The following is a 14,079-nucleotide window of genomic DNA, read 5'->3' as shown; positions in this document are numbered from 1 at the left end:
TTTTTTAAAAAATTAAATTCTGTTTATAATAAAATCTTATCTTTTATTAATGCATTTCGCATTAATACAATATATGTCCAAACTCGATTCGATAAAATTTGAAAAAAATAACCCTTTTTTAAAATTAATAAGAATAGATGCGGCTCATTTCTAAATACATTTCAAAAATCTCATTTTTTTTAAATTGAAGAATCTGCAAAATAATTTATTCTGAATTTTTCAACTAAAAATAGTAATACTAGCAGTATTCTATTTACTATATAATTTAGAAACGTGGCTAACAAAAGAATTGGATTAATAATTGAGAATTCTGAGCATGATAGCTAGGGTATAGTGTTGTTAAACGGTTTGTTTTGAGCCTGAAAAACGGTTAATTCTATATTTAAGCCAGAAAAAAAATAGCTTAAAGCCTCCAGATTTCGCTAATAGATGTGTAGACTTTTGTACCATCTATGAGCAAAATCTTCAGGCTTGCGTAATATTTTTATAGATCAAATACTGAGTTAGCAGTTTTTAAAAATCGGCTCAAAAACCGTTTTATAACACTACTAGGGTAACTAAAAAAGGATACAAAATATAAATATAATAGGAATTTAAAAGGTAGTTTTAACCATAAAAAATACAAAATGAGTTAAACAGACTAAGGTGATATAGGCATACAATGAAGAGGCCCTGAAAACTATTTTGGAAATAAGGTTCAGAATTTAGAGGAGATAGGTTACAGAAAGGCAGGCCAAAACTTTAATGCGCCCATATGATTAGAGCCAACTTAGCCAAATAAAAATAATGTGGATTGTTAAGAAAATAACATAAAATGGAAAGAGGGTATTAGGAGTTTACAACTCGAGAAAAGATGAATTCTAAAAAAACGATATATTTTAACCTTTTAAAAAATAAATGGTATAATTACGGGTGATTGCTCATATAGTAACTTGGAGACTATATTGACATTTCAATATCTCCAAGTTTTCTATATTTTTCTACATTTATATGAGTAGATTGAAGACCTGAATTTAAAAAAAAAAATTGCATACCATTTAGCATTAAATAAATTAAACAAACCCTAGCCCACATTACATTTTTAAATTTTTTAATCCTTTATATCGCCCGCCACTCGCCCAATGTTAAATTATTTTAAAAACCCAGACCATGCCCGCTAGAAATACGAGCTAGCGGGCAGGCTAAAAAATCTGCTCAATGCAGACCTCTAGCCCACATAACGCATAGGGCTCAATTTTAGTTTAGAGAGCTTAGATTAAAATCAAGCAATTTTAGGGTTTAAAACACTTACCAAAATAAATCATACTAATACTTAGTGTTGTTAAACGACTCAATTTGAGTCGATTTTTAAAAACGATTAACTCAATATTTTATCCAGAAAAATATTTCCTAAGCCTCGAGATTTCACAAATTTATCAGTTCTTGGTGTCAATTTTATTTTTAGAAGTAGTACTTCTCAGATATTTTTTTTACTCTTGTTATAGAAGGAATTGTTCGTTCATTTAATTTTTTTTTCGCTATTAAGGTTTGAGGTAGATTCGAAAGGAGGCTGCGTTAATATGCTGCGTTAATTAGAGATTTATAACTGCTAACGGATGAATCACCTTTGATTAATAAATGTTTCCAAGAGTGAGATAAAATAGTTTATATGGGTTTGCTTTGATGCTAGTCGAAATAGGCAAAATTAATTTATGAAATTCGTCATCTACATTTTCCCTAATTTCCTTAAGTTCTGATATAAAGCATTAGCTGTTATCATAGTCTCATTCTAATCGATCTTATTTTTTTTTTCAAATATATTACATATAATACTCATGCTGTCAGCTTCCGAAGAAACACCTTTTTCAGATAATTATGTTATTTCAGTAGAGCATTTATAAGGCACTGCTAATTCCATAAAAGCTGTTGCTACTAGATAGCGAAGGTTTCATTATGTTGAATAAGTTTTTTGAAATTTTTTTTCACCGTGTTTTACAAGAAGTTTCAACTATAATTTGGTTTAATAGATTTTGTCTATTAGGATACCTACTCATCTTATGGATGCTAAATACTTAGCCTAATATAAATGAAAATTTTTTATCAAGAATAACTTAAATTTGCTAAGCAAATTTATATCAAAGTCGTGAATCAGAAATTGCCAAGTTCCATAAGCATCACAGTAAACATATATAGCCTTAGGATATATTTCCTTTAATGCCTGAAGCCCATTAAATTGTTCACTCATTGCATTGGTTATCATTTGCCAATTGCCTTGATAACTAGAATTCTGATTCTCATCAAAATATCTATTCCTTAAATAAATTTTAAGCATTAACATCAATTTTGAAATATTTTTCTTTAAAGGCTAAGTAATATAAAGTATTGCTACCATATAATTAAATAAACTTTTAAAAATTACTGGTATTAAAGTAATACCCACTGAACTGCCCCCTCCGTTTAATATGTAAGTAATAGATTTCGAGTCAAATTTATGATAAATAAAATTATATATACTCGTTCGTTATTACAACTTTTTTTTTATTTATGGTATACCAATTAAAACCCAAATTAGTTGCCTTGTACCAATTAAACCCAAATTATTTGCCTTTATAAAGAATATATAAAAATATTAAAATAGATTCAGTTATTTCATAATTTAAATTAATTATCCCTATTTATGAGTTTTAATAATACAGTTTTTTCGCGCATCTTCCTTACTTTGCACAAGATTTTTTGTTGCTTCTATGAATTCACTTAGAGATAACTTATAAACTACTTGAAATTCTTTAATTATCCCTTCCTTTTTTACCACTACTACTGTATGAATGGGATTCTTTCTTTTCCCCGATCTCCATAGTTCTATACTAACTAGGGCTCCCCATTTTGGTCTTTTATTGTATATAATATTTAATGCTGTCATAAATGCACCCAACGTATGATCGTGAGCCGAAACAAGTTCTAACAATGGTCTCTTTCTCAAATATCGCCTATTTTTTCCATCTTTAGTCATCACTGTTTCATTGTAAGTCTCCCTATGAGCATTTAGTTTTACTATGAGAGTGTCCAATAAACTACCTATGATATTTTTTTGTAAAGCTACGTTGTCCTTTACGGCGTTCACAAATATCAAATCCAGAAAGTTGTCGATGATATCTGTATCATCCTGACTAACATTCCATATATTTGTTAAACTATTTTCGATTTCTTTAAACTTATTTTCCTCATTTAATTTTTCCTCTGGGTTCAAATATTCTTCATCGGGTCTATTTTTGAGACTGTTAACACAATTTGACAAGTCGCCTAATTCGAGTAAACGAATAATAATTTTTTTTGGATCCCGTGTTAAATCACTGTAAAATAATTTTTGCAGCTTTGAAAATATAGGCATTACCTTTTCAAATTCAATTATAAAATTTGGATTTTTTTGAATGTTATTAATTATTTCGGATTTATAATTTGAGCATAACGTAGCGGCGTTCAATAAAACATCAGGATCTTCCGCCCTATTTATATTTACATTAGTTTTCATCGACTTAATCAGCGTCAATATACGAGAATTTTTTTTCCCTTTATTTCGTAATCCTATCCAATAGGCCATCGCTGTCTGTATAGCCCTGATAGATTTGCTGGAGGACAGTTTTATATTATCTCCATTTAAATTAAATCTTTCTCCAAATGATTTCTTATGACGTTTTGAATTTTGCTTCCCCAAATTTATGATTTGTAAAATACCGTGATCTGTCATATTACCTTCACCATTTGGCCAAACATGATTATCAAAGGTAAAATTTTCCGGCGATAGTTCTTTATATGGAGCTCTCTCCCCATGGCGAAACACTTGAAAAACGTATAGGAGTTTACCTTTATAAATTTATATATATATATATATATAATGTATAATGTATAATGTATAATGTATAATTTTTTTTACCGGCATCACTGCCTTTGTCTTCTTGAGTTGCTAAGCTCTTGACGAATACAATAGCAAATGTAAAAATAATTAAATTCATCTCTTTATTAGCAAATTAGTTAGCAATGAATATAATTTAAAAAAAATTTTTTAATTTATATATATATTTTTTTTATATTTTTTAAAACTAGAGTAATAATAAACATCAAAAAACTAAAATTTTTCTCAGAATTAGTCTTGCGTACATATCAAAAAATTAAATATAATTGCTGAGTTGTGCAAATAAATGATTCACTTATTTATTTCCTTTTTTTTAAATTTTATTATAAATTAGTTATATTATATAAAATATTTTTTTTAAAAAAGAAAAAAGAGAGATTCAAACAATAATATTTTATTTGATTCTTTTAAACTGACTTCCGATTATATCTACAATAAAAAAAATTCTCAGAAATTGATATAGTTATATTCCATTTGCTATGACGAGTAATTTCCTCCACTTATGATAATGATTGAATTTTTTTAAGATTGGGTATGGGTTTCTATAATTAGTTTTCCGAATTGATGAAATTAACTACTTCTGCCCCCCCCTTCCATATGAAGTTACTAACGCAAAGCTTTCAACAAAATTTCTTAATATATAAATGTCTATAAAAAAAATAATCGTCGAAAAATAGTCTTTTAAATAAACAAAATACTTTGACGAAAAATTTTTGAAATAGATATTAATAAGTAAATAACAATTTTTTTTTACTTTTAAAAAAACATTTTTAATAACATTTTAGAAAAGTCTAATAATTATATAAATAATAGTTATAGTATCGAAAAAAATTGCAATTATCCAGATACTCAAAGTATCTCATAAAAATAATAACATCTTAATAAAAAAAATGCTTGATGTAACTGGAATCTATATCCTCTAGGTCTATATCATCTTTATTTTCTTTAAAAAAAAATTTATCTCTTAAGCTTCCTTTTCAGTATTATCTTCCATCATTTAAAATAATAAGGTGAAATAGAAAAGATTTTGATTTTTTTTTCTATGACTTAGATCATATTTATAATTTTAATTTATATAATTTATAATTTTAAAAATATTAAAAGTATTTTTAATTATTTTAAATTCTAACGATAACAATTTTAATAAGTACGATGCCCGATTTAAGACCCATATGGTAGGAAGGGGGGGGGGGAATTTCAAGCTCCCCCCCCCCAAAAAAAAAAAAATTTTTTTTTGAAGATTCTTTTAGTTCTACGAAAAAAAATTTTTGTATAAATTTTTAAAAATAAGAATGTAATAGGAGAGAAATAACTGCTGTTCAAGCTACTATCAGTTTTAAGAAAAAACTATTCATTCATGTCTGCCGAAATTAGTGTTGTTAAAAGACCCGATTTGGGTAGATTTTTAAAAACGGTCGTATATGATTTTTGCCAAAATTATAGTATTTAGCTCTCTAGATTTGGCGCCAAATAGAAGTCTAAACCTTGCTGTCATCTGTGATCAAAATCTCGTAATATTATTTTGGTTAAAATTTTAATCTGGCCAGTTTTTAAAAATCCACCAGAATCAGGCTATTTAATAACACTAGCTGAAATACCTTTTAAAAATACGTCTCAGCCAAAATTATATTATTAATGCTTTATTTTTTTTACTAGTTTTACAATGCTAAATCATTGATATGATAATAATATCAATTGTAAAATATTTTTATTACATATATTTTATAATTGAATCCTTATCACAATTTAACTATATCAACGTTATTACATAATATTTGTAAAATCATTAAATCAATTTATTTTTTTCAGCCAGAAGTCAATTCTCCTCTTCCATCTAATTTAAAATAACTCAAATATTCGTTCTATGATGTTTTAAAAAAAACTTAACTGCTTGGCTATCCACACTCTCACCCCCCCCCCCCATAATGAATGAATCTAGAAGCGGGCTTGATAAATACTAACGATATTCAAAATAAATGCTTACAAGTCGTTTTTTAATCATAAGGTTGTGCAAAATTTTATTACTAATAACTTTATACTGACCATTGTTAAAGCATTTATGGCACAAATAAAAAAAAACATTTAAAATAAGGGCTTCCAATTCTTCGGTCAACTTTAACGGAGATGATATAAAAGATAATTACATATTAAAAATAACCACTGAAAACCCAATAATAAGTATAATATTTCATAGGAAAAACCAGGTCGTCAGATCAGTAGAGGTTTGGCAAGCATTCTAAAAAATCATAAATCCACTCCCCCTCCTCTAGATAAATCACGGCTACGGTACTATATATGATGATAGTTTAGAAATAAATTGGAGTTGACTAACCTTCTTCTGTCTCAAATATGCTCTGGTCTCCCCTATAATATACGAATTAATAGATCAATAGTTTGTGAATCAATTCTAATTTTACAGACTTCAGTTTTAAATAAAATTTAATTTTGAATTACAAAAATATTATTTTTTTTATAATTTGATAAATTAATTTTAATTTATCGTCTGCTTTTACTTAATTTTCATGGATAAAATTATCGAGGATAATCACCCTGAAATAAAACACGATAAGCCTATCATAAAACATGGTATGGAAGAGAAGGATGCTTCAAAAAAGTAAAATTATAAAATTTATTTACTTTAATTAGAAGAATTTTTTTTTATTTATTAAGTAGAAGAGCAAATGATAAAGAATTTGATCGTTTTGATATTCCATCATCACAACATAAATATAGTTCTGAATTATCACCCTCAGCAGCTAAAAACTATACAAAAGATATGCTGGCTAAAGCAGCTCAAAATTTTGTTAATGATATTAATCTAAAAAGGGCGCAAGATTCAACTTTAATCGAAGATTTCGGCAAAACTTTGCAAGAATATGTAAATTTTATTCATATTGACATATTTTATTATATTCACGTTTATCATTATTTTTATTAAGGTCTTAATTTTTTTTCTTAAATATAAAAAATATCTAAATATTACCATTATCATATAAACCAGGGGCCTGTAGGCCATGGGCCTGGCGGCTGATATAAACTAATCTATACTATTATATTGATGATTTTTAATGATACCTTTTAATCGTTAAAATAATAAGGTATCAAAATGTACCAAAACGGTCGAAGATCATTATTTTCAAATGTACGATTCAACTGGTCAGAATATTCAAGAAAAAGTCCAAAAATTATTTACAGTTTTGGAAAACATAACTCAGTTGGAGAATGAATTGAACGATTTTAAACACGATATAGAACTTATTTACAAAGATATTCAAAATGATTTTATGCTAACTTAAAATATGCATTTATTAAATTCTTCATTTTTATACATTTGTTTTTATAATTAAATATTCTGTGTTGCCATACCTTTATATTTGGAAAATTTTTGGACTGAAAAAAAAATACACCGAAATAAATTAGCTGAAAAAAATATATAGTAAATGACACTATTTAATATTTCTTTTCACTGTATGGCTTAATAAATTTTTATTTGACTTTAACAATAAACTATTTTTCAAAATTGGTGTCTAAGGCCGCATTTATAGTAAACGCGTTATGAAGTAGTGCTTTATTTAACCCAGTTTTAACAACATTAAGCCAATAGATAGGTATAATTTATAAATATGAAGCGTTATCATTATCATGATAACACTCTATTGTTTGCGTAATTTCAAAAAAATATTAACGCTCAATGTGTCATTCTTAACTCTGTGAAGAATAAGCTGTGATTTCGATAGCGTTAAATTAACGCAGCTTGAACATAACGCGTTTACTATAAATTAAGCATAAGAAACGTATTTTTCTCCAAAAATAATATATCCTGAGACTAATCAAACTTACACATGAGTGCATGATGTTACAATGTGCCATTATAAATAAACAGGAATTTTAAATTTGGGAAATTTTATGAGAGCTATATTTTATATTGTGTAACTAGGTTATTAATTACATAATCAAAAGTTCCTTGCCTAGCTTAAGTTACCGATGAATAGTTACAATAACAACACTAGGAAACGCAAAACAAATTGCTTAAAAATTATTTTAAAGAAATATCTAAACGTATAAACAAATTAATTTATAAAATTGAATCTTCTTATATAAAAAAAAAGTAATCTCTTAATTCAATTTAACAAAATGAACCGAACCGTGTTATAAAATGACTGAGAAAATTTTTCAAACAAAATAATGTTACATGATATTATTTTCTTTAAGAATTATAGTGGTAATCAGGGCTGAGAACTCGAATCCTCAAGATTTTATGGAACCCGAAACTAAACCCGAACCAGTTTTTAATTTAGGAATTTAGGCGTTCAAAAATTGTTTTTTTGTTTATTCTCTCAATGATACGATAATTATTAGCTTAAATAAAAAAATTTAAATACAAATATAATATAATATTTTAAACTGTAATTTATTTTTATAATTATATAATAAATTATTTTTTATGGCGAATACTATATAGTATGTATATATAATAAAATAAATTATTAAAAAAACTCATGTTTCTGTTAAAGCCAAATTTTATAAGTCCTTATTTTTCTGGATTCCGAACGCTTTTATTAAAAGCGAGGTTTCAGACCTGGTTGAATTATTTAAAATAAGACAAAGTAAAAACTTTTTCTTTATTCCGATAAAAAAAAATTTCCCCTTATTTTTTTAAAATTAATTTATGCTCCAATAAATAACTCTTTTAAGTTATTCTTTTTAAAATATATTAAGGGTCCATTATAATTAAAAATGTATTGGCTGTAAAAAAAATTTATAGGGAGGATAGGTATACTTTTGGATTCCAGTGAATATTGTGTCATGTAGGCACTGATTAAGGTTACAATTTAAACTTCAATTAGGCTAGTTGCTTCACGAAAAAAATAACATAAAATAAGTAATTTACATAAAAGATATGATTTATATAAAAATGATTATTTGAACAGAATATAAAAATTACCCAATTCAAAGATATTAAATCAAATTTTAAAATTAGAAATACTTTCTTTTACCATTACTGGATCATTTTTTTAAGATTTTTATTTAATAATTCTTATTCATCTAGCATCACAATATAAAAAAATACATTTTGATTATCTGGTTTTATATTAATGTTTCTTTTGTGTTTTATTTAATAAATATTAGTGGTAGTGAGTGTCTTCAATAAAAGATTTAATATTAGTTTATCTAATTAAAATAATTATCACAATTTAAGGCAAAGCATATTTCAGAGATAATTGGGATATAAAATTGTTTTATTACTATATTAACAATACAAAAAATATATTAAAAAATTATCTAAAATCACTTAAATATAAATATAAAGCACGCATGAATTATAATTTAAAACGTCATATAATTCTAAATTTAAATAATAGGTATTTATTTTTGTTCTTCGGCTAATTTGTTGGCTTTAGCAACAGCTTCTTCAATATTTCCAACCATATAGAAAGCCACTTCTGGTAAATGATCCATTTCTCCTAAATCGAGTAATAAAATTGTAAAAATTTAGACATAAATTTAGTTAATTTTATAAATTTATAGAGTATGCCATTTTTTTTAAATCTAATAAAGTTTAGAATCTTTAATATTTCCAGAGATTAATGTTAAAATAAAAATCAAGTCTAACCATTCAGAATTTGCTTGAAGCCTTTGATAGTTTCAGCAAGAGAGACTAATTTTCCAGGATGACCAGTAAAAACCTCGGCAACTTGAAAAGGTTGAGACAAAAAGCGCTGTATTTTACGTGCCCTGGCCACAGTTATTTTGTCATCTTCTGACAATTCATCCATCCCCAATATTGCTATTATATCTTGGAGCGATTTATAATCCTTGGCAAATTATACAATATTTTATTTTAGATAATTATATTTATATATTGATTGTTTAGAAATTTAATTATGGCTCATTTGGAGCCGATTTTTAAAAACGGCTAATTCAATATTTTTGCCAGAAAAATATTCCCTAAGCCTCGAGATTTTGATAATATATGCCTAGACCTTTGTTCCTTTTATGAACAAAATCTTCAGGCTTGCGTATATTCTCTGGATGAAATAATCTAACAATACTTGACCAATCCACAAATTTTTCACTAATCTGATATTACTAAAAAAACCAATCCAATTCTGATTTTATTATTTTTATTTACCATCTAATATCAATATTTTCTATTTTTTAAAAAATCAACCATTTTCATGAATGATTGGTGACTTTGATTTTTTTATTCTCCAGAAGTTAATATCTCATTTAGAATATTTGCTATTTTTATGGGAGAATGTAATGTTGTTAAACAGCTCCATTTAACCAATTTTTAAAAAGGGCTAATTCAAAATTTTAGCCAAAATATAACTTAAACCTTCAAATTTTGCATATAGATGCCAATACCTTTGTGTCACCTATGAGCAAAATGAAGCTTGAGTAATTTAATTGACCAAAATATTTAAAATTGGCTAAGTCATTTAGCAACACTAGCTGAATGTAACTCATTAGCTATTTTAAAATCATTTTTTGTTCAAATAAAAAAAATAGTAATTTTAAACTTTTTAACATTACAATAATTAAATTGTATTTTAGTTCCTCTCATTAATTTATTAATATGAAATTATTTATAAAATAAAAAAATCATGATTATATACATCAGAGACCTGCAAGCCAGGCTCCTAAGCCCAGATATACAGGCCAGGCCATATTTTAATTTTTTAAATATACTTAGGCCAGGCCTAAATTATTTTATTCTAAAATATCCAAGCAAGGCCTGAAATTATAAAACAAAAAAAACCTGCAAAATCTTCTGAACACCCCTTGCAACATCATAATGTTCTCGCCCCACAACATTAGGGTCCATGATACGTGAAGTAGAATCAAGGGGATCAACTGCAGGATATATTCCCAGTTCAGCTATGCCTCTTGATAACACAGTAGTGGCATCTAAATGGGCAAATGTTGTAGCTGGGGCTGGATCTGTCAAATCATCTGCTGGAACATAGATTGCCTAGTTATTTTTTTGATTAGAACTAGGTGAGCATAAGCAGAAAGGATAAAAAAAATTAACATGTTATGTTAGAAAGTAAGTAGGTAGGTAAAGTTCATAAACTAAATCTCATCATCCATTGCTGACTTCTATACTTCTTTTCAGAGTAAAAGAAATTATATTACTGGCAATATTTTTCATAAAATTTCAAATCTCTGATTTGGGAAACAAAAAATAAAAAAAACTTTATACAAGTCAAAATGAATATTTAATTTGAATATACTTGAACAGATGTAATAGACCCCTTTTTAGTTGTGGTAATTCTTTCTTGCATAGTTCCCATGTCAGTGGCTAAAGTGGGTTGATAGCCTACTGCAGATGGAATTCTACCCAACAAAGCGGATACCTAAAATAAATATAAATAAAAAAGATTAACTGTGTCATATAAAAATATTGCATGTTTTCAGACCGTGTGATGAATGTCGGCAATTTATTTTCCGAGTGGTGCATGGGTGTCATCATTAAAATTAATGTGTTAAATTATTTACTTCAGAACCAGCTTGGGTAAATCTAAAGATATTGTCAATAAACAGCAAAACATTTTGCCCTTCTTGATCTCTAAAATATTCAGCCACTGTCAATCCTGTTAAAGCAACTCTTGCTCTAGCCCCTGGTGGTTCATTCATTTGTCCATACACAAGAGCTACCTATGGCATATAGTTGTATCAATCAATAAAATTGTATTACTTTCGATGTATTATCTTTCAAACTGATAACCCCTCCCTCTATCATTTCATGATACAAATCATTGCCCTCTCTTGTTCTTTCACCAACTCCAGCAAAAACAGAGTAACCTCCATGTGCCTTGGCAACATTGTTAATAAGTTCCATAATTAATACAGTTTTGCCTACACCAGCACCACCAAATAGACCTATTTATATTATTTTTTTAAATCTTTATAAAACTTTTGTAGCATTTAACAATATTAAATTCAGATTATATTTGTAATCATTATTTTAAGGGAGAGAGTTCAATTTCATCATTCTATTTACAATTAATAAATACCTATTTTTCCCCCTTTTGCATAGGGAGCTAATAAATCTACAACTTTAATACCAGTTACTAAAATTTCTTGTTCAACACTCATATCTGTAAAATTTGGGGCTTCTTGGTGAATTCCTAATGTCCTATACAGATATATTATATACAAATATTAAAAAAATGTATTATATCAGTGGTAGTGACGATGTCTAAATATCATATATTTCATACAAAATTTTTTGCATCATTTAGTTAAATCAAATATGATAACACACTGTTTGGTCTTTATAGGGCCTCTTTCATCAATAGGTTCTCCAATAACATTCATAATCCTTCCCAAGGTTTCAGGTCCAACTGGTATGCTAATTGGGGCTCCTGTATCAAGACATTTATTTCCTCTTACCAATCCTTCAGTGCCATCCATGGCAATTGTTCTTACTGTGTTTTCACCTGGTTATAAGTTTAATGAGGTGTTGAATATTTAAATATTACCTAAATGCTGTGCAACTTCTAATACTAACCTTGAAGGACGTCCTTGCACTTCTAAGGCATTTAAAATTGGTGGAAGTCCTTCATCAAATTGAACATCTACAACTGCTCCAATTACTGCAACAATTCTACCCTCTGAGCCTGCTTTAGTTTTCTTGGCAATTGATTGAGGTGAAGTTGACTGTGGCTGGGTTGCAAATGTTGAATTAAATCCTAGGTTGCTTTATAGTATAAATATTATTATAAAAATAACTTACTCACATATTTTATATATTTTAAATAGGGTGAACGCAAAGATGGATTAATAATTCGGGTAAAATTTGACAATTTTCTGTAGCATTTTATATTGTGAGAATATATTTTAAACACAATATTACTCATAACATGTGCTTTTATAATCTGTAATCCGGAAAAAAAGTTTATCCGATCAATACAAAATTTTTAACAATCTTATTTAAAATTTGGAAAATAAATTAAATCTAATTTATGAATATTTTTTAGGGAGAAATGGAGGGAGAAAGAGTCGAGATTCATTAAATACTATTATATAACACTAAAAAACTAAGAAACTAGGATAAACTACTATAATAATCAGTTTATCCTATTAATATTTTATAAATTTATATAATTAATTTCTAAAATAATTCTTGTTTTTTCAATGAATACTCACAAATATTGTTTTATAAATAGATTTATTGGAAAATGTCTTATTTAAATTATTTGTATTTTGAAATAAGACAGTTTTCTGCAGATTAAAACAAAGATCTTATTTTAGCGGATAAAATAATTATAAACCCCTTTCAGGTCTTTTTATATGGCTCTCGGTTTTGTCTTTAGAATCCGCGATTTCGGTCTTGTAAAATTAGGGCTAAACTAGACTCGAGGTGGCCTTCATTAAAAATCCAACAAGGCAAATAACAGAAAAAGAGTATTAAATTTGATTTAATAATAAATAATTGATTTATGTTTTTATTTAAATTTATTTCTTGCTATCTTTTGCTATAACCTTAAGTTCAATTTAGTTCTAAATTTTTGCTATAAATATTATACTTTCGTTTATTTTAAAATTACATTAAAATTTCGATATATAGTTTAAAAATTTGTTTAAAGTATTCAAAAAAAATGTAACGTGAAATTGAGGTATAAAAAATGTAATTTTTATCAAGACAAAATTATTAAAAAACAAGATTACTAAAGAATTTAATATTAATTTCATAAAAATATTTAAAATAAAAAATTATAATGTTTCTTTGTATGTTATAAATTTCTCAGACGCTTACCAGCTATGCCATTTAGTAATCGAATATATTTTACAACAAAAGATTAATATTTGTAACATTAAATGAGAAATTTTTTAAATATTACATATTAGATATTTTTTTTGTCTAATTCAAGATATATATATATATATTATATATGTGTTAGTTGACGTGATTTTATAATTAGCAATTAATCATTGTTTATATCTATATAATTTATTTTTAATATTATAAAATAAGCATTAATACAGGAATAAATGGGGTAAATTTTATAAAAGTCGACCATAATGCACAGTCAAACCTGTCTAATTTCGGTTCTTGATAATTCGGACAACATCGTAATATGACCAAATCTTCAAGTCCCAAATTCTTATTAATTACTATATGTAGTGTTGTTAAACGGCTCGTTTTGAGCCGATTTGTGAAAACGGCTAACTCTATATTT

The 14,079-nt window shown here is 26.8% G+C and overlaps 1 protein-coding gene across 1 annotated transcript; it reads right to left on the bottom strand.

Moving 5' to 3' along the window:
* Positions 1–9,169: 9,169 nt before the first annotated feature.
* On the bottom strand, positions 9,170–12,795 carry LOC135928954 (ATP synthase subunit beta, mitochondrial). Its single transcript, XM_065465413.1, has 10 exons — positions 12,633–12,795; positions 12,379–12,588; positions 12,162–12,336; positions 11,911–12,032; positions 11,592–11,776; positions 11,393–11,551; positions 11,128–11,250; positions 10,653–10,865; positions 9,504–9,705; positions 9,170–9,354 (listed from the first exon to the last, which is right to left on the bottom strand). Exons 1-10 carry the CDS (start codon positions 12,754–12,756, stop codon positions 9,257–9,259), a joined length of 1,611 nt encoding a protein of 536 aa, XP_065321485.1. The 5' UTR covers positions 12,757–12,795; the 3' UTR covers positions 9,170–9,256.
* Positions 12,796–14,079: the final 1,284 nt, after the last annotated feature.

This window comes from Gordionus sp. m RMFG-2023, chromosome 4 (assembly GCF_954871325.1).
Source record: "Gordionus sp. m RMFG-2023 chromosome 4, tfGorSpeb1-WG-v2, whole genome shotgun sequence".
Classification (NCBI taxonomy): domain Eukaryota; kingdom Metazoa; phylum Nematomorpha; class Gordioida; order Chordodea; family Parachordodidae; genus Gordionus; species Gordionus sp. m RMFG-2023.
This window is presented reverse-complemented; position numbering and strand designations above follow the sequence as displayed.

Excerpts from the sequence above, each read along its gene's own strand:
- LOC135928954 (XM_065465413.1), bottom strand. The coding sequence starts at position 12,756 with ATGAGTAATATTGTGTTTAAAATATATTCTCACAATATAAAATGCTAC. Across the intron at positions 12,589-12,632 it reads AAAATATATAAAATATGTGA|GATTTAATTCAACATTTGCA; the intron begins GTAAGTTATTTT and ends AAAGCAACCTAG. Across the intron at positions 9,706-10,652 it reads GTGTTCAGAAGATTTTGCAG|GATTATAAATCGCTCCAAGA; the intron begins GTTTTTTTTGTT and ends TAATTTGCCAAG.